We start from the raw sequence: 21,832 nt of genomic DNA, 5'->3' as shown, positions 1-21,832 counted from the left end.
CACAGACACTGTGGCGCCCCCAATGAATGCAAAAAAAATTCAGAGCTAAACATGTTACAGGGAGGGGTGGGGTGGGGGGGGGATACATTATACACTGAACCACTGAACAACATACATTTCCATTTTGAGTATCTTCTACCCTTTATTTGTTGAGTCAACATCGCCACATTTCAGTCTCTCAAGTGCTTATTTTATGACCGCTTCCTTTACCAACTGTGTTTCACCATGCACGCCAAACTGTTGTTGCACCAAGGTATTTCCCTGTGAATATGCAGGGCGAATGCGGCACCAAACACGAGCCATCAATCAAAAGAGTTAACGGTCCAAACGCTGTTTACACGAAGAAAAGATACACACGGAAAAGGGAAAAAATACACAAACACACACCTAAAACAAGAAGACAAAGTCGTCAATAACCCCCGCAATGGAAAAATACTCTTCAGTATGTCAACTATTTATGACGATGTCAAGTATTATACTGTTCTTCACACTGATCTAAAGAAAATGTATATATGGGAAGTATTCATACACCAGCAGGCTTGTATCAACAACAGATTGCTTGTGTGATTCCTCGGCGGTACTGTACCTCAGTAATATTGATACTGGAAATAGTGTGGTAATGTTGATTTATGTATGTGGCTGATTAGTATGGTGGCTGATTTGGGCCATCGCTTTCTCGCCTTAAGTTTTGGAGGAGAGAAAGCGATATCGCGAGACGAGAAAGCGATATCGCGAGACTGGGCTGGAATTGTCTCTTAACCAAATTTTTATGACATCAGCCAATTAAAATATCACTATGCAAATAAGGCATTCATCCAAACAATCATCCTAAAATAAAATCACGGTAACAACCCCATTAGGTGGGTGAGATTCGATCGATTTATGTCGCTCTTAGCAATAATCCAACGAACTGCAACCATTAACAATGATGCATGATGAAGACAAGTGCCCATGTAAATAACAACTCTTTGCTCTGTATCACGTTTATCTGATATCATACATATCATCACTTAGAGTACGTTATGAATATATTATTGAGAAAGTTTATATGTCGAAAGTTGATGTGTAAAACATTCCGTTTGCCATATCTGACAGCGTCGTAACTTATAAATACACTGTTTTACCTATCTCTGTATACATGTATTACATGTATATATCACAAAGGGTACAGCTGCTCGTGGTCTCATAGCATTTGATAAGCGGATTGGTGACGCGTGTATCCAGTTAACTTTTTTCAGTCTGTAACATTTTCGTTGTCAGACGAGGACTTGAAACTCGTTCAATATATGTAATGATCTACCTGTATTATCCTAGTATTTATTATGTGGTCAATTTATGTCAGAACTATTCGAATCTAATGACAGAAACAGATGACATTCACGGGGTTGGCGGTGGTCTGTAAATAATCGAGTCTGGATAAGACAATCCAGTGATCAACATCGTGAGCATCGATCTACGTGATTGGGTTAGGATGACTTCCTGATCCCGTTTGTCACCTCTTACAACAAGCATAAGTTGCTGAAGACTAATGTAACCCCGATCTTGTTCTTTCCCGGTAAAATGGGCAGTATGAAGGTACAGGTTGTTAAGGCTTTTTCGGGGTATTATCTCATTTTCTGATACTCTACTTTATGGCGTAACGGCAACGGTGTAGCTTTAGGATAGGGAATGAAAAATCCTAGTAAAAACCTAAAGAGAAATACTTCTGTATTTGTGGTACACGATGTTACGGAGTATATTTTTATTGCTTTCATCAGGTACATGAAGGAACTATGAAAAGGAAAGCTATATACGAACATTTGAAACAACCGTGATAAGATAACAAGGGAAGCCGATTGTTAATTAGCGCTAAACTGGCAGGGTGGATGGGCATATGAAATCCAGGGATTGGTCATCCAGGCATGAGTGATGAGATAACAATGGTGACATTTGACAAGGGAGATGACAATAGAGAAATGTAAGCCAATCCAGTCTGTAGCAGCTAAAACCATCCTTCACCAGGCGTCCAGAAAACTCCTCACTGACCGCATCCGGCACCATCGTAAAGTCAAGGCCACATCTATGTCCGCCATCAATGACATCCACTCCTCTCTCAGCTCCACCCTCGACCCTGAACTCTTCTCATCCTTACGGACTGCCCAAACCATCGCCAACAACAAACTAGATACCTTAACCAAGACAGGACACATCAAGAAGCTACTACAACTCACCACCTCAGCAACCAAACGGAAGAAGACCACAAGCCCAGATGTCCACAACACAGTCGTCAACCTCAGCAAGAAGCAACTCACCAACCAACAGGTCAGTGCCCTTGCCAAAGGTCTCAAGTTTGCCCCCACACCACCCAAAATCAATTCGGATATCTTTGTCGCCAACATTGAGAAAGGCCTCCAACAGCTTGCACCCGGTGGAAAGATTGACTTCATCAGACACAAGATCACCAGCATTCTCCACAAAGCCCAACCTCAAAAACCCAATATCACACCAGCTGAGAAACAAGCCATTAAACAACTAAAACAGGATCCAGAGATTGTCATCGCCCCAGCTGACAAGGGCAGAGCCACTGTAATCTTAGATAAAGACCACGTCCACTCCATGGTGGACAACCTCCTAGATGACACCTCAACCTACAGGAAGATGAAGAGGGATCCCACTGCCAAGCTTAATCGCCAGCACAAGGCTATGTTAAAGACGCTCCACGATAAATATGAACTCTCAACTGATCTGTATCGCAAACTGACAGTATCTCACCCCCAGCCACCTTATGTCAGAGCCACAGTCAAAATCCACAAGAACCCCGTCAAAACTCGTCTACTAGTCTGTTCCCGTGACACCGTATTCTATAGTACCGCCCAGCACCTTACCCAAGTAGTCTCCCCACTAGGTAAATCTGCCAACTCCTTCATCAGCGACTCAACCGACTTCTGTACCAAGATCCGTGACATCACCAACCCAGGTCCCATGATCAGTTATGACGTTGTGGATCTATTCACCAATGTACCTCGTGAAGAAGCTCTCCGGGCACTACGCCACAGAAGTGACAATCTTCAACCACCCCTCAACACCAGCCTCTCTACCGACTCATCAGCCTCACCTCTGCCTGCATCAACTCCACCTATTTCACCTGGGGTGATGCCATCTATGAGCAGGCCCATGGACTACCTATGGGCTCCCCACTATCCCCCATCCTGACGGAAATTTATATGACCGACCTTGAAGATAAAGCTCTAGAAACAGCACCCTTCAAACCCTCCTGCTGGTACCGCAAAGTGGATGACACCTTCGTTGTCCTTCAACGTGAGCAAGATCCCATTCAGCTTCTCGCCCATCTCAACGAAATACATCCCCGCATCAAATTCACCATTGAAACAGAGCACAACAACCAACTACCTTTCCTCGATGTCCTTGTATCCCGCACCTCCTGTAACCAACTTCAGACCTCTGTGTACAGACAACCTGCCCATACGGATCAATACATCCACTACAAGTCCAACCATCCCCCCAAAGTCAAGACCGGCGTCATCTCTACATTGACCAGAAGAGCCAAAAACATCTGCTCAACCAATCTACATGAAGAAATTGAACACCTGAGGAAAGTCTTTGTAGAATGTAACCACTACCCGCCAGAAATAGTCAACCGAACCATTGATGCCACACTGTCAACTCCTACCAAAAGACCTAAACCAGAATCAGCCCCAATCAAGATATCCATTCCCTACGTTGGTAAAATATCGCATCAGATCAGCCGGCTCTTGAAACAACAAGCTAACATTGACACATCCTTCTCAGCATCCCCTAGCCTCAACAACCTCCTCAATGCCAACGGAAGAAAACAACCCACTGTCAACAGCAACAACCCGAAATGTGTTATATATAAAATTAACTGTGATTGTGGTCAAAGCTACATTGGTGAAACATCACGACCCATCAAAACCCGAGTCAAAGAACATCGCACCTCTGTTACTAACTCGGACAGCAAATCAGCCATCTCGGACCACATCAAAGAAAACCCTAATCATCAAATAGAGTGGTCTGACATCACAATCCTAGCCAACAACCAAACGGACTTCACCAAACGCAAACTCACCGAAGCCATTCACATCAAACGCCACAAGCCCACCATCAACCGTGACCAAGGATACTTCATTCCATCTGCTTATGATGCACTCCTCTACCAAGCCCAATCTATTGTATAAACATCTCATCCTCCTTCATTGTAACCCCCCTTTATTTGTACATGTCTGGCTTCCATTCACTATCCTTTGTCTACTACTGGCTTCTCCAGCTTTCTGTTTCCCCAATTATGGCATTATGTTGCTCCGGTTATCAATTGTGTTTTCTTTGTATATTATGTTATCCCATTGTTTGTATTAGTATATATATACAAGTTGTGGATTTTATGCATCATTCATGCTTGACAACGGTACAAGAATCTGCACCGAAACGTCGCTATCACGCAATAAAGAAGTTGTTATCCATACAATTTGTCCTATTTGTACGCCTCAACTTCTAAAATGCCACTCAAACAAGTCATTTTTTCTGGATATTAAGACAATTACTTCAAACTGGTTCTAATTTCCTTTGATGGGTTTCAAGATGTACAAACAAAACGTTATAACACTACGAGGGTGAACATATCGGGGTTCATATTTTCCATACGATGCCCTAGGGCAAGACATCACTTTGTCATGGTGACGTCATGTTTCTTCTGTGACGTTGCGTTCTACATGCGGCGACGGCGGGTAGCCAGCCCATGTTTGAAAGTAGATTTGGGTCAATTTTCTTCAATTTGATGATTTCGGTAATAAACAGAATGTTATATTCGTGCCCATAACATACTATGTTTACGAAACTCGTCCTTTAATATCGGCATATCTCTCTCTCTCGCTCTCGCTCGGGAAATGCCAACATGCAGGCACTCGTGTCTTAAACATGGGCATTCATACAATATTCTCTACATATCTTGTCTATTTTCAGCGTGTTTCAGGGTACATCATTTACGAAGGTTTAACGACATGTTCTTGCATCTTGAAATCTGACACATCCTGGTCCTGGAGGCAAGATGACGATTTACCTTTCGTGGGAAACTGAAAGTAACATGAATTAGAATTACCTGCTCCCTTTGTGACGCGTGCGTGCGTGTCTGTGTGTGTGTGCCAGTGGTAAAACGGGCATTCTTAGTTTCAACCTGATTCTAACCATAAGAAAAATCGATATCACCGCGGGGGACACCAGAAGGGGGGTACACACATTACACCCATGTGGAGAATCGAACCCGGGTCTTCGGAGCCGCGAGCGAACGTTTAACCACAAGGCTACCCAACTGCCCCAAAAATAGTGTACCCCGACACCACCATCACCTGCCAGTCAGCCAGCCAACATGTGACGTCAGAAATGGTGATGATGACATCACACCCCCTGTATATATACTGATACGGTCTAATTATTCGGGTGTTGGATGTACAATAAAAACTATAATTGGTAAATGTGTAAATATTTGAGTTTTAAAAAGTGCATTTATACATACAGAGTCATGCAAAAAAAATATTCGGACCCTTGGCCTAATTTCCAAAGACTTGCGTGTTAATTTAGTCTCGCATAAATAAATTTCTTGAATTTAATTTTCGTAAGATGTAAGCAATGTGTGAAACTCTGAAAAAAATGCAAACAACAAAAACGACAATCCCACAGTGGTGGTAACTGAAACATGTTGCTGACCCTGTCAACTTGCAATCAGCCCTGTATTTAAAACAGGAAACTGAGATAATGTGTTAAAATACTGTAATTAATGAACTGATGTGTGACTTACGAACTATCAGTAAAGAACAACACTGTTAATTGGCTGAAAGCATTTTCTAGGCCAATCATATTTAGTGTTAGATAAAAGTGTAGACCTGTGGGGAGATCTGGAAGTTATGGTTTGATTATGAAGGAAACAGACATCGTCTAGCTACCACATTTGTAAATTACTTTCGAATATATGTCATGGTTAAATGTATACCCTCGGAAAATGTATTGGCCCATGGAGCTAGCTATAGAATATAGTTGTGAGCCCGATATAGAATATAGTTGTGAGCCCGCTATAGATTATAATTGTGAGCCCGCTATAGAATATAGTTGTGAGCGCGCCAAGTAACTAGCCGGGCAGACACCATTTTCTACACTGATGTAAGTCAAATTTTGTGTATTGGTGAGAAATCATCTTACCTACAATCACATAATTCGTTTAATTTTCGGTTGATTATTTATCGAATAGTAACAATTTAATCAACATATGTACAGTGCCGTGAACTCCTTTAACATAGCGACCTGTGGGGCTGTGCATTGTGGAGCCACAAGTAAGTTAATAAATATGATGCCATTAGATATTTAGTGGTCGGAGAATTTAACTGAAATTTAGTGCGCAGAACAGATATGATTTTAAACGCGCCTGTCAGATTTGACAAAGATCCACCCTCAACTCACTTCATGAAACTTATCTTTACTACACTGAAATAACATGTAAGTCTGTGGAAATGACGTTATATGTCCGAATACTTTTTCCGCGACTTTGTAAGTCTCACTATACCGATATCAATGTTTCTTTTCGTTATAGATTTAAAATATGCTCTGGAGGTACAAAGGCTTTGTAGATTTTTGGAGATTCCTGGAAATTCGAACTGAATGCTAAAGCTTCTTACTGCTTTCCAAATGCATCCCAACAGAGACCATATAATAGGTCATATGGTCTCTGATCTCCAACTATTGGGGTCAATTCTTGTGTGTTCAACACACACACACACACACACACACACACACACACACACACACACACACACACACACACACACACACACACACACACAATCTGCAATCTGTGCTGTGTTCTATTCAGGGGAGACTGAAATAGACAAGCCTCTTCAAATTCTGTCAGAATGTCTCGAATGAGTCGGAATAAATCTCGATTGCTGCTGGAGTTCAGGTGGAATATTCTTCAAATGTATTTTCACAAATTGTAATAGAGATCAATGTAGCCCGATGACACCTGGAATACATTCAAATTTAACGTCCCGAATTCTTCAAATGAGCCCGCCGAATCGCATAAAAAAGTGGTCACCTGTCACTGAAACGTCAGTAAGCATTTGGGAGTCACATTCTTACCAAGCTTGAACAAATTGTTTACTCTGACATTCTCTACCGAATGTAGTTACAGTTTTGTATATATTTTCTTCTGGCTGATTTTCCTAAATCCCTATCAATTCGCAGTAAGTGTAAAGAAGCCTAAACGCGGCGTAAAACCACATTCACTCACTCACTAAGTGGGGCCAAATACAGCTACGAAAGAGTTCTTTCAGAAATGGACTACAAGTAAACAGTATGTCATGGTTTTGCATCTACGATAAGTCTTTGTACGTAAATTATTAAACAAGGCAAAGTACTTTCAAGGGTCCAAGGTAAACTGTTTTCACGTTCATGTCAGCAGAGAGTGCAGACATGTTTGTATATTATCCGAAATAATATCACTAACCGACAATACAAACAAACAAGTTGCTTTCAATGAATAAGTTGTTATATAGTGTACAAAGTTTTGAACTCGGAAAATAGCTTCCTTCCAATAAATATGCGGATCCGTTTCTGTGATATTTAATACTGCAGTGGTATCCGTGTTGTAATTGAACGTGCTGTGTCACGGTTAGAGAGTAACCAACAATCGAGGTACGAGTAAATACCGGAAATATATGCCTCGGTTAGAATAAGGTTCACTGCGCCGAGTCTTGGCGATGCGCGGAACATTATTTTATGTTAGGAGGGCCTATTTCTCGTCATCACTGGTACCGAGTTGTTTCTATTTATTGCCCATAATGTATTTTAACAAGCATTATCACTAAGGTGACATAACCCCCAGTCGGAAATTATCAACTTCAGCTTAAAACGTAATGAAAGTGAAGGTCATTGTTTAAAGGTCACATATACTCTAATAGGGTACAAATGCAAAATCACTTGCTGACATCGTTATAAATGAAACCCCGTCATTAAAACTGCTCATTTCGATCTTTAATTACCTTAAATCGACCTTTTTGTCAACCGTGCACAATTCTCAACCGCAAACGAAATTTCAACCAATCAGAGCGGCGCGTCTCCGTGACGTAATAGTGGGTATAGAAACGGAGGTCTGTGCAGTATTCATCTACATTTCAGGGGTTAAACTATTTCGTTTACAGGTTTGTACAAATCGCAAAAAGCTGTTGAGAAAAATGAAAGCTATATGTTCTCACAATCTACTATCATTTAGTTTTGTCTCCTGCTTTGCCTAGTTTTCGAGTTACAACCCTTGTTTTCATAGACGATTCTGTCAAAATCACTTGGTGTTGCTAGGTTGTAATCCGTGTTAGGTGGTATAAACCTGCACATTAATTGTCATTATTCACTTGATGGTCAGTTAATGAATTTATAACAGGTACAATTAGTGGTAACGCCACTTAGATTACCCGACAAAGGCCCCCTTTTGGCATTTCTTTTGTCTGGATCGATCAAAGGATTAACCGATAACACGCTGATTGATTAATTAGTTGTATGGGGATTAAAATGGGGGAGTTGTCAAAAGGTAGTGTTTATGTATGTACATTTACTAATCTATACTGACTACACTCTGTCGTGTCTGAGTCTATGTAAAACAACACCCTTCTTTTAAAGGATTAACCGCCAATACATCGATTGATTGCTCATTATTGGCTAACTAAATAACTTTTTAAAAGAATGACGTACATTATGCAATTAGTTGCCAGGTGTGCTATCTTGGGTCACCAATGAAACTATACAGCAATGTGAAAAACCTGAAACGATACATCACGTTTTAGTATATTAGACTGTTAAAAGAAACATCACTTGGGAAATCTGCAGATGAATTATATATCACTTGTTTTTGTGGATATTGATGGATACATTCCTCGAAGAAGGTAATAGCCTGGCATTGCTCCTATAACTTTAATTTCAATATTTGCTTTTTTGTTTTTAATAAGTTGTCGTAGCTTTGAACAGAATCATTGTTTTCGTCGTTAAGTGTAATGATGCAGACGACATACACTAGGGCGTGCGTGCGAATTATGATTCATACAGGAAAACTATGAAATGTCTACATATTACATTCCTGTTATACATTCGCAGATCGCTTCTTTTTATTACGTTGCAAGCAAATGCATGCAAGTATGATCATAAAGTAATTAGGATTATGAGACCAAGTATAAAGACGTATATTGACGTACATACTGGTGAGTGAACGTTACAGACCAAGTAAATTTAGCAAGTGAAGAAATTATCGCGCAGTAATTTCACTTCGATCCCGACCTCGCTTAGGTTATGTTACAGGTTGTGTCATGCAAACTCCTTTTGATAATGATTCAAGTGCATATTTATGTAGTTTTGATTTTCTAACTTGATGAGAACAAACCATACATCATTAATTCAAATGGATTTGACTTCACGGTTTTCAAAAATGACGACGTCCCGTCTTGGGATGAATGCTATTTAAGTTTGTTTTCACCGACTTACAAAGGGACAATTACTTTCTACTGGTAGTAAAATATGTATTTCATTGATGGACAATAGGATTTTGCATGACATTGCTTAGAACATAACAATTTCACTCTTGGAAGTGAGGGGGAGGTCCGTATAACATTGCTTGCAATATAAATGCCACTTCGACCCCCACCTTGCTTCCTTGGAAGAAGTCCTTATGCTAAAAGTTGTGTCATGCAAAATCCTTTTGGCCATGATTCAAACGCATATTTAACTACCAGTAAAAAGTAGTTTTGATTTTCTAACTTGATGAGAACAAATCATAATTTCAATAAATCTAACGGACTTTAGCCCGTGACTTCACGATTTTCAAAAATGGCGGCGCCCTGTCTGAGGATGAATGCTATTTAAGTTTGTTTTCACCGACTTACAAAATCAAAATTACTTTCTACTGGTAGTAAAATATGTATTTTATTGATGGACATTAGGATTTTACATGACATTGCTTATAACATAACAATTTCAGTCTTGGAATCGTCAATATAAGGGGTCAATATAATATTACTTACGATAATATTGTCACTTAGACCACAACCTCGTTTCCGAGGAAGAAAGCGATATATCCATGCAAAATCCTTTTGGTCAGCAATGTTTAGTAAGCAGTCTTGATTACATAAACTCGATGAAACTTGAACTCCATTTTCTATCCTGAAAGCATGGTTGGGGGCGAACCATCCGACTGTAGTATATACCACAGGCTTCCACAAAGCTCACTTCGCACACACTAACATCCAATTTAAGCACAAACTACGTAGTCTGGTGGAAATCTGTGCATAGTGACACCATCACCCGACCCCAAGGAACAATTGACGGCAACACAACAATTCGGCATGTCTTTGGTGACGTCGAGAAATCAGCAAAATTACGAGCTTCCTACACATTTTCTATACATTTAACGAGAAATCGTTCCTTCTATGACGTCACTGTAGGGCTCTGGCGACAGGGTTACGTAACCTGTCTGCGGTTTCGTTTGCGGGCGAGAGAGAAGCAGACGGCTTTTTAGCAACTTTTAAACGCTTGGTATTAATTAACCACAAGGGGTTTTTTTCTTCAAAAAATGGTGTTTCGTTTATGACTAACCAAAAGTCTTTCATATGTAGTGATAAAAAGAGTACCCAAAAACTGAGTTTAGTGATGAAGTTAAATGTCAACAAAAACATGACCAGTCAATCTATCTCCACATCTTGCTCTGTAGTTGTTCAAACGCACAGATATTTTCAAGACTCACTTTGACCCTGATATGAATGTCGTAGAATGTGAAATATACAAAAAATAGTAAAAAAGAAAAACATTCAAGGGACGTTTGAAAGTCTATGAAGAAAATCCTGTGAACTATTCTTGAGATATCTTGCTGGCTATCTTAACCGAGGGAACCTAATACTACATCACCCCGCGCTGTAAGAGCGAAGCGGGGATATAGTAGTAGGCTCCGACCTATAAAGAGGCAGGACTTATGACCTCAAACAGCCGATTCGTGTTCATGTGGGTATTAAACCTAACCATTAACCTAAGAACATAACTACGCTTAGGAAAACAGTATCGCATAAAATCACTTTAAAACATTTTAAACAGGTCACACTATTGAGAAGGGACGTGATGCACACTTCATTTTCATAAGTTTCAATGGTCATTAAATAAACTTCCCTCTTTGGAATCGCCTATGGATAAAGACAATATTTTATAAGCAATATAATTTAACATTACAACAGCTAAAACATTATTTGCAAGTGCACCGAATATGGATCAGTCATGACTAAGTCTTATCAGTGACTTGTGTAACATAATGTCATATTTGCGTATACACTTTCTTAATAAAGTACAAATTCTAGTACTGTTTCTGTTGAGTCCCATGTGGGGTTCGAACCCACATCCTTAGAGTGTGTGTGTAATGACCGTTGTATGGCTGAAACACACTTTAGCAAAAACCTGTCAATTTGGGGGCAAGTCATAGTTAAAAGTAGGGAAATCCTAAAGACAACAGTCCTATGAATTCATCTAGAAATGGTTTTCTATCAAGACACTAAATAACTGCAACTGAGACAGGATGATCTAAATCTATTAAATCTTCAATCCTAAAAGCAGGATCCGCTACTCAACTTTTATGCCATGCTCCTTAGTGATAAGAATAGATTGCTGAAGACCATCAGTGCTATTCTCGAAACGTTCGTAGCCCTACGAACTTCTTAAGCCTATTCTTAACACACTGGCTACGATCAAAGTTAAGAATTCTTAGGGGTACGAACATTGCGAGAATGAGGGCGCAGTACACACCACTATTTTCATGAATCTCATCGACCCGTGAAGGTCCCGGAGTAGAATAGGCCTTCAGCAACCCATGCTTGCCATGAAAGGCGACTCAGCTTGTCGTAAGAGGCGACTAACGGGATCTGGTGGTCAGGCTAGCTGACTTGGTTGACTCAGGTCATCGGTTCCCAATTGCGCAGATCGATGCTCATGTTGTTGGTCATTGGATTGTCTGGTCCACACTCGATTATTCAGACGGCCGCCATATAGCTGGAATATTGCCGAGTGCGGCGTAAAACTAAACTCACTCACTCATGAATCTCATCACACGGCTGTAATGATACATTCGTTCAGTTTCAGTTTGAACATAGAAAGTGAGGTGAAATGTGTTCGCCATGGTACTTAAGAACATTTCACCTGTAGGACAAAATGTGGATGCATGTGTATGTGTGTCTGCTTTTACTTGCCCAGAATAAACTGATTTTATAGTGATAGCTCACCAAGATATCATGTCGCAGTTAAACATGAATACCCTTAGGAGACAAACATAATGTGTTGGCCAAATTCCGGGTGTTGTTGAGTATTTGAAGCACAGGAATGCATTTGGAACCTACGGCGTCAGTCAACACATATCGACATACAAAAGTAAACCAAAGGGTTTTAGTGTCTGCACTCGTTTATGTTGAGAGTACGGTACAGCAGTGAAGTGTCATCAGCAGGCCGTTTCAGCTGGTTCCCATGGTAGCATCTGGAGTTGCTCATTTGTAATGTCATTCTAACTTTATGTCACAATATGATTTGAATGTCGCCACTGTTGATGACTCAACAAAACAATTGTTTGCGAGGTTTCTATGTGTCAATACGCAGTAAATAGTCTTGCAGTTTCCGGGAATCTAATACCATTTGATCATGTTTTTCAACCAATAGATTACAGAACAGTGACTTTTAGTTTAGGATACTCATCATACTGACTCTGAGCCAACCAGTCCTTGCTGTACCCATTAATATCCAGCACCATGCAGGGACCAACACGTTCCAATATTTTAGCGCATCATGATACAATGCAGCAAGTGATTGAACCTGCAACTTCATCACTCTGATCACCACACCACAGAGGCAGTCAACTACAGAAAGCAGTAGCACAGACAAATAAGAATTACTTGTTTATTTTGTGGATTTATGACAATGACGAAACTGACAATATCTCTTTCAACCTGATTTGAATGACAACACATATTGAGAGGTACATCATATTAATGGAAAAACACATTCCAAATTGGAATTGATGGACACACAAATATAAGCATAACTTTCAATATAAACAATATAAAGACATGCTCCAAAATCTCTCATTATGACAACCAGAAAACGACCTACGTTCCATGCAATTCAAAGAACCATATAAAACATCTTCAATCTGTTCTTAAAGTGTTTGCTAACCCCAGACAACCTTTTTCTTCTTTAGCTGAATGTTAAGACCTAGCGAAAAAGAAGGACATTTAAAAAATAACCTTATTTTCAATCAAAATGTCATGTTCAACAGTCAAACATATTTCTGATCATTGCACCTATGCCTTCAAATACACATAAGTATCAGCTTGATTCTTAATATAGCATCCAACATCTACTAACACACGCTTTCCAAACCACACACACCCTGGGACGTAAATGCTAATCCTTTGGCCTAAGGCTAGTAGAAACTACACTGGCTAGTCAAATCCAAATTCTGCAAGCCAGCTGAGCCAGCAATTCATTTAGCATATGCTGCAGTTTCCTCTAAATTCAAGGTTAGACTGCAATGCAAGACATTTGGCAAAACGAGTCCAAAATACTGAAACCTGAAAGTATTCTTTCATAGGACAGAGTACCCTTTCTAGATGTTTGCTTGATTAGCTTTAGAGTGACTATCCATTCTTGTCACTCAAAGATTCTAAATATATGCACATTCCCCCTACACCACATCTCATCCCCACTGACCTTTCTCCCAGTCAAACTTTCAATCTAAAAATATTTGAAGCATTCTCACCCTCCACCTCCAACAAAGCATACACGCACACATTTTGCCGTACACCCCTTGGTCAGTTCTTCTTCTTGTCTGTGTCAAGGCTCTGTTTCACCTGCTTGATCAACGGTTCGAAGAGGTCAACACAAAGCGTTCCCGTCTCATCAAAGAACTTGGCTACTGAATGGCTGATCTCACGTGTACGTGTCTCGCCAGTTTTTCCATCAATAAAAGATGCTGACAAATGATACACATCGTCATACCTGCAAAAAAAGGATCACTGTTATTTCTGGTAACACAGACACACATGCTCTGACCTCTAATGGAACCCTTGAGTGAGTATGATTTTATGCCCCTTTAGCATTATTCCAGCAACATCAAGGTAAAGGACATCAGAACTTGCTTGACATATTGTATATACCCTTTTCGGAATCAACCCCACCAGAGAACCCCACCACCCCAACACCAACTGAAGCCTGTGTGAGTGAGGAATGTTTGACATCACTTTCTTCCAAAGGTATCATGACTAAGTGCTCACAAGTGAGCGTCACACATTGTACCCAAGCAGACAATCGAATGCTTTAAATACTACTACCCTACCACCCCAACACAAAATGAAGCTTCATTAAGGGTGGTTCTACTTCATTTTTAACAATATTTCATTAACATGAAAACAGGTAGTCCTAATGTGCACATGGGAAATTGAACCTTCAATACATGATGAGAAAATATACTGAACAGCAAAAGAAACGCAACACTTGTTTCGTGTCAAGGTTTTTATTAGAACACGAACACTTACTTTTATCAAATTTTACTTTTTTGAAACTTTCATTTCTTTCCTGTTCAGTATACTTGCAACACAAGTGTACCCCCAATGTCCCCTTGCCATTTAGGAAGCATCAGTGGCGAAAGAAACAGTGAGAGGTCATGTAGAAAATAATACTGTCAACTTGACCAGGATCATAATTATGTGGGTGTTAGGTTTGTCCTAGAAGTATGTGAAACGTGTGATCAAAGCTTAAAAGACTGGTGTTTCCAGTTTGAAGTAATATTTGTGTACACATAATTAGTTCACTGATTGGTTTGTTGTTTTTTAACACCACACTCAGCAATATTCCAGCTATATGGCAGCAGTCTGTAAATATTTGGGTACGAACTAGACAATCCAGTGATTAACAGCATGTGTCTATCTATACAACTAGGATATAAAGACATGTGTCAACCAAGTCAGCAAATCTGACCACCCAATACTGCTAGTCGCCACTGACAACAAACATGGGTTACTGAAGACCATTTCTTACCTGAACGAGCCTGAAACTGAAAGTTGACGTTCACTTACTTTTTCAGAAAGGATGAGAGTTTCCAGATGTTATCAGGGTCCATGCCAGCGCGATCTTTCTCCTTTGCCACCAGGAAGTAACCTTTCTCCACGTATGTCGTGTACAATGTCAGCACACCCATCAGCACAAAATAGCTAGCTGGTCAAGGGGCACAACTCAACTTTTGTGGAGCCTTTCAGGTGAGAGGGTAAGTTTAGTTTTACACTGCTCTCAGCAATAATCCATCTGCATGATCTATATGGCAACGTAAATAACTGAGTCAGGACCAGACAATCCAGTGATCAACAGCATGAGCACTGATCCACACAACTGTGATATAATGACATGTCAAGCAAGTCAGCAAGCCTGACCATCTGATCCTGTTAATCAGCCTCTTATGACAAGCGTAAGATTACTGAAGATCAATTCTAACACAGATCTTCACAGGTCCCATCATGTCATTTAATAGGAGATTTAAAAGCAATTCAACAAATTCCAGTGATTAGTACACATACTTGTATTATTTTAACACCTGTTCCTAAGATGTCACTTGAGCTCTACTCATTCATAACATTCCTGGGGCAGTGGTGTTAGTGGTTAAAAATATCTCCCCGGCATGTTGAAAACCCTGGTCTGATTCCCATACTTGTCTACATTTTATGAAGACTTGTTCTGGTCTCCCCTGCCATGATATTATAATTAATGGAATATCGCTAAAATGGGTTCCACACATTGTATCCATGTATGGAATCTAAGCAGGTCCTTCAGAATGAGGGAGCACTTTAACCACAGAGCTACCTACCACCTACAAACTTTATAGAGGAACAGTACAAATCCAGGGGTGACAATCACCTCAATGACCTGAAGTAAGTGAGTGAGTGAGTTTAATTTTACGCCGCACTCAGCGATATTCCAGCTATATGGCGACGGCCTGTAAATAATCGAGTCTGGACCAGACAATCCAGTGATCAACAACATGAACATCAATCTGCGCAAATGGGAACTGATGACATGTGTCATCCAAGTCAGCAAGCCTGACCACCCAATCCCGTTAAGTCACCTTTTACGACAAGCATAGTCCTTTTACGGCAAGCATGGGTTGCTGAAGGCCTATTCTACCCCAGGACCAAATACTAGTGTAGGTATTAAAACATAAGATTTGTTGAGGTAGTTCCTGTTCAAAATTGTTCAGGCATACACACTATTCTACTCACCTTTCCCTACACTTGAGATTTGCTGATTCAAACAGGTGTATCTACTTCAGATACTGCTCTTATGTATGGAATGTTGAACTATGCAACAGGACTTGTAAAGGATACGACAGTACACACATGATGAGAACTGGTCGAGATTCAGGAAATGGCCTCAGGTAGTCCCACACAAGGGCAAACATGGCGAAGCCCACAGCTATGGTACAGATGGTAAGTCTTCCATCCATAAGTCTGTGAGATTCTGTGTAGCCAAAGTTGTCTAGCAGCACCTATAAGGTCAAACAGATTCCAGCACAGACTCTGAGTATCATGCTGTCCACAAATAATTACTGAGTCACTCTTTATTTGCTTGTTTCTTTTTCATGAAATACAAACTTACCAATATCAAAGACATTACACAATGGCCTGTATAGAGTTAATAACAAAATCATGAGAGAGTTGGGTTTGTGCTGCTCTTAGCAACATTCCTGTAATATCACAGTTAGCAGGGATTTAAAATTCTTTCTTAAAAGCCACTTGCCACTGATTTTATGACACAATGTCTGATGTCAACTTTACTGGACTATTTATTGAAGAGTGATAAATTTCAATGACCGATAACTCTACTCATTATTGAGAAATTTAATAGTCACATTTTGAACAGATGTGAAATGAATTCCAAGTTTACTTGCAGCTGGAAACCATATGCGGAAATTATTTAGAAGGCCATGGACAAGGAAGATACCATTATTTGATTGCCAAAATGAACACATATGAGCTGAGGACACAATAAATGGGCTTCGTGGGGAAATGAACCCAGGGCCTAGATTTTCAAAGCTTTCTTAGCGCTAAGATAGTCGTAAATGCCATTCATTAACATTAACTTACGACTATCATAGCATAAAGAGAGCTTGAAAATCCAGGGCCAGGCCTTCAGTGTGACAAGGAACTCTTCAAATTCTGAATCTGCTTACCTTCTTAGCAGCATCATCTAACGAGTTCTTCAAGGCTGACGGATCCCACCTGTCAATCTTGACAGGTTTGTCTTCAATCGACCACTGCTGAAAAGAAACTGATTTGTGATTCCACTTCTTACTAATCACCATGGCAACATATCCTATGTAGTTAGTGTGTCCAAGGTGTTGAAAGAAGGACAAGAAGGTTAAATGTTTGGATTCATGATTGTTATGAAAGTTACTGTTCTAATGTTGCAGGGAAAAAATCCTGATCAGAATCAAGAGCTTATATGAGAAACTTAAGTGTCTTGGTTCATTATTCAGACTGTGTTTATCTGGAAACCCAATCTATCTTCTGTTTGGAAGAAAGCTAAAGAAGCATTACCATGAATACCATGAATACCATAATTACTATTTATCAATCATTTCTTCACCATTAACATCTTGAAAACCATCACCCTACTTACTTGCACTGGGACAGATCAGATTAATGATGTTTTACTTCCACCAGTGTCATTATCATGAGGCTCACTTAAGTAACAAGCCAAAAGTGCCAGTCTAGTGAGTGTGTGGGTTTAGTTTTACACCACTTTGTAGGAATATTTCACTTTGAAATTGGCTTTACACATTGTAACCCATATGGGGATTTAAACCTGTGTCTTCATCATGACAAGAATGTGTTCACCACTGGGCTACCCCACCATGCACAAGGGATATGAGGTAATGTAAGGTGAAATTTTATGACTCAACATGCACAATTCTTCATGGAAAATACACTTTTGCCACATAAACTCTAGGTGACAGGGTACATTTAAAAGATATTCACACAGAGCACATTTTTCATTTTTTTCGTTCACAAACAACCAAAGGACAGAGTGCCTTTCTCCTTAAGACATGGCTGGAAGAAAAATATATTTGACTATAGACATATATTAAAGGGGCACTGATGCAGAGCAATTTCCGTGGACTGGTGTAAACTTTTGTTATTGTTTTTCTCCCGTGCGTACCCGGATGATATCCCAGAATTCGTGACTGGTTCGTGACCTCTGCTGCGCATTCCGTAAGCGCAATTGATAGTTTAATTATAGACAGATCAACTTAGGTGAAGTCATTTTTACTTCATAACAAATGTATTATGAAAACAAATGAAACACTTAGAAGGTTAATCATCTGCCAGTGGTAGAAAAGGTAAAAAACTATTAGGACGGAAAAATAACGAAGCCAATGTACATCTCTATATTTTGTCTCATAACCCTAATTGGTTTATTGTCATATTTGTATGATTCTGAAAATTAATAAAAGAACACACGATCTGCTTATACTCATAGTAAATTTCTAACATAACAGCAACATTTATACATTGTATAGATTGCCAATGTGGATCCTATTTCACACACATACGCGATCTAGTGTGTGTTTTCTGTCATACAGATTCTGCTGAATGCTACAACAAATAAATTAAAACAAAATGCAAATAATGAATGTAAAACAGACTAATTTTATAGCAACAATGTCAGGCTACTACCTTGTTCAGGAATGTATCCATCGATATCCACGTAAAAGAAATCGTATTCCATTCATCTGCAGCTGGTAAATAATCCTGCTCTGTGTCGCGTGTCTTACAACTGTCTCATTTGCGAAAAAGTAACACATCGTTTCACGTCTTTCGTTGGTGAAAACCAGATAAACCTCTCATTGGTCTCCCAAGATAGCACACCTGGCAACTAATTGTATGATGTCCACTATTCTAAGTAATTTAGTTAACCAATAATGAGCAATCAATCAATCAACGCAAGGGTGGTTAATTCTTTGAAGGGAGGATGTTGTTTTTGCACTCACTCTTTACGACAGGGTGTAGTCATCTACACACACTGCCTTTTGACAAATCCGCTAGAAGATAAAAATAATTAATCAATCAGTGTGTTATCGGTTAATCCTTTGATCGATGTTTGTTTTTGTAACTCAGCTGATAAACCCTCTTGCATCACTTACATGCACATATTACATAACATACAATACATTTGCCATTACAGACCTTAATTTATAATGTTGAGTATTTACTCCTGACAGGAGAAATGCCAAATGGGAACCTTTGTTGAGTAACCGAAGTGGTGCTACTACTAATTATACCTGTTATAAATTCATTAATCGACCATCCAGAGAATGATGACAAATAACACGTGTAGGTTTACACCATCAAACGCGAGTTACAGCAAGGAGGATGTAATCTCTGTGTCGCATGCAGCCTGAAAACACTTATGGGCCGAAACTGTTTTGAGGATACCAACGGAATTTCGTTACATAAGGAATACACACAGGCATTTGCTGTGTACTTGGGTAAATAGGTGAAATAAGGGGGTTTTTTTACGTAAGAAAATTTTCAGATTTCTCTACCAAAGGCAAAGTCATCGTTTTTTGTTTACGAATTCAAATAAATCAACTGTGTGTTTTTATTATCATAAATAATAAACCATTGTAGCTACCATAGCTACCAAAATTTACGTATGATATTTGCTATCACAGCTGAACCAACACTCAAAACTACCTATATACTGTAAAATCATTATTATTCGCGGGGGTTTAATTTTCGCGCTTTTCGCGCAAAAAAATTATCCGCGAAAATGAAACCTCCGCGAATAATTATGATAAATTGTGGAAATAAAAACAAACAAAGAGCTTTGAGTTTTAGTTTTGTATTGCAAGTAATTTGACTACAAGTACACGTCATTCATTCATGACTCAGTGAAACATAAAAACAAATTAAATAGTTGATTCAACACGTCATTTTCAGTGTCTCTGATTGACACGATACACACGACTTTACTAAATTAAAAATGTCAGGTCACCTGCTACTAGTGAATTAGTCCGAAAGTCCAGCTTGGCGAAATCCGCTTTGGATTAAATCCTTCCTCTTGGATATGTTGTTGTAGGTCTGGATAATCCATTGCGCATGTAGTGGTTTGACAATACTGGTACACGTGCACAAAGCTTTCTGAGTAGCTGATTGGCCGAGCGCGTCACGGGTCGAGGTCACATAGGTCAATGATTTCTTACGCAAATCTCAACATGGATTCTTCAGTGCTCCATTGCGTGTCTAAATGTAGCGGAAGGCCCATGTTTCCCCAGCTAATTAGGCAGGTGACAGGACGACAGCTAGGGTCAGTGTTTTCTTTACAGTTTACAGTTACCTGTGTTATACTCTCGTGATTTCTGTACTTTGATGATGCGCGAAAATTAAACCGGGCGAATTAGTCAAATTTTCTGTTTCCGCGAAAATTAAGCCGCGCGAAAATAAATGATTTTACAGTATATAAAGCTTTGCAATCTTCCGTACTGAAACAATTGGCTTGCTACGTGCCTGTAGACATCATATTTTCATGTAACATGATTAAATATCGAGGTTAAAAACACAGAAATAGGATCAAATTGGATCAGTAACTATACCATCCAAGCATCCGAAAAGAACTACACTGCTGGGATATTTGGTTACGATCAGACAAGGAATACCATGGATATTTCTGAACAAATGGCATATGATGGGCATCCGGCCTCCTGACTGTTAAGGTGAAGAAATTCTGCTAATATGGACAGGAGCCCAGTTCCTTTGTCCGTCACGGTCGAAGGAGCGGGCGCTGACCAATTTACGGTTTGGTTTCGTAATTCGACCGTTGGCGAGAAACATTATTCGCTCCGCATCAGTGCCCCTTTGAAGAAAAGTCACATCCCATCTCCCAACTAAAGATGACTGAACATATCACTACCTCATCTTTATGTTGATTTGATGAAGTCTGTAAACATAAAATGCAATAATTCCATCTGATTCATTTTTGTTTAACCTTCAACACCACAGATCAAGTAATCAGCCACACTGTCACGACTCGTCTTCATGCACTGACAATGAGCACTGATAACATGGATAAGTTTGCAATGATACACATAATCCATATTTGTTTCACAAATTGTTGGCAGAGTGTAGAATGGAGTATATTAAAAATGTCTACCTTCACTGAAAGTGTGGCTGAACATCTTGAAGGTGTCGTCAGTGACTCGTCATATATTTATGAACAAAAATGTAAAGGATAGGAAAGGAAGGAAAGGGTAGATCTTTCGTGCATCTATCTTTGTGCTACCCTTCCCGCACAGTACATGAACACTGACAAAAGTCTGAATGTTGTACACATATTGGGTGCCACATATATACCCGGTGAAATTGCTAACACTGTTCAAACTGTTGTGGTTACGGCTGTATTACAATTCAAGGCCAGAAGTGTTTGCCATATGGCACATGGTAATGAACAGCTGCCGGTATTAGAGGCGCCGGCGAGATGATTTTTCAAGACCCGTTGAAAGAATTCCAAGTGCAACTATTACAAAAACACGAAATTGTGTCTATGCTGGACGTAATGTGGCAAGGTCTCAAAAAGGGGAAACATAAGTAACGTGAATATAAGTGTGAAAGAAACCTTCGAATCCTTCTTTTCGGATGCCATCTTGTAACCGGAAGTACACGTCTGGTAACTCTCGAAAGCATGCTATCTAGTTACAATTTTACCTTCCCGTCACAAG

The 21,832-nt window shown here is 39.7% G+C and overlaps 3 protein-coding genes across 6 annotated transcripts; 2 read left to right on the top strand and 1 right to left on the bottom strand.

Annotated features, from left to right (window-relative positions):
• Positions 1 to 1,941: 1,941 nt before the first annotated feature.
• LOC137281093 (uncharacterized) lies at positions 1,942 to 3,192 on the top strand. Its single transcript, XM_067812227.1, has one exon. The coding sequence runs from the start codon at positions 1,942 to 1,944 to the stop codon at positions 3,190 to 3,192; it is 1,251 nt and encodes a 416-aa protein (XP_067668328.1).
• An 11-nt stretch (positions 3,193 to 3,203) lies between these two features.
• On the top strand, positions 3,204 to 4,196 carry LOC137281092 (uncharacterized). The gene has a single exon (XM_067812226.1). It carries the CDS (start codon positions 3,204 to 3,206, stop codon positions 4,194 to 4,196), a length of 993 nt encoding a protein of 330 aa, XP_067668327.1.
• An 8,753-nt stretch (positions 4,197 to 12,949) lies between these two features.
• Positions 12,950 to 21,809, bottom strand: LOC137281774 (signal peptidase complex subunit 2-like). Of its 4 annotated transcripts, none has more exons than XM_067813384.1 (6): positions 21,730 to 21,780; positions 21,028 to 21,054; positions 17,285 to 17,371; positions 16,440 to 16,600; positions 15,141 to 15,275; positions 12,950 to 14,064 (listed from the first exon to the last, which is right to left on the bottom strand). In XM_067813384.1, the coding sequence occupies exons 1-6, from the start codon at positions 21,754 to 21,756 to the stop codon at positions 13,878 to 13,880; spliced, it is 624 nt and encodes a 207-aa protein (XP_067669485.1). In that variant the 5' UTR covers positions 21,757 to 21,780; the 3' UTR covers positions 12,950 to 13,877. The 4 variants fall into 4 exon arrangements, with proteins under 4 accessions (XP_067669485.1, XP_067669486.1, XP_067669488.1 ...); XM_067813385.1 differs by having other exon boundaries at positions 17,285 to 17,368; XM_067813387.1 differs by lacking the exon at positions 21,028 to 21,054 and having other exon boundaries at positions 17,285 to 17,368; positions 21,730 to 21,809.
• Between the last annotated feature and the right edge of the window lie 23 nt (positions 21,810 to 21,832).

The sequence above is a fragment of the Haliotis asinina genome, chromosome 4 (assembly GCF_037392515.1).
Source record: "Haliotis asinina isolate JCU_RB_2024 chromosome 4, JCU_Hal_asi_v2, whole genome shotgun sequence".
NCBI classification, from domain to species: Eukaryota; Metazoa; Mollusca; class Gastropoda; order Lepetellida; family Haliotidae; genus Haliotis; species Haliotis asinina.
Note: the sequence above shows the minus strand (reverse complement) of the source record. Positions and strands in the feature narration are given on the sequence as shown.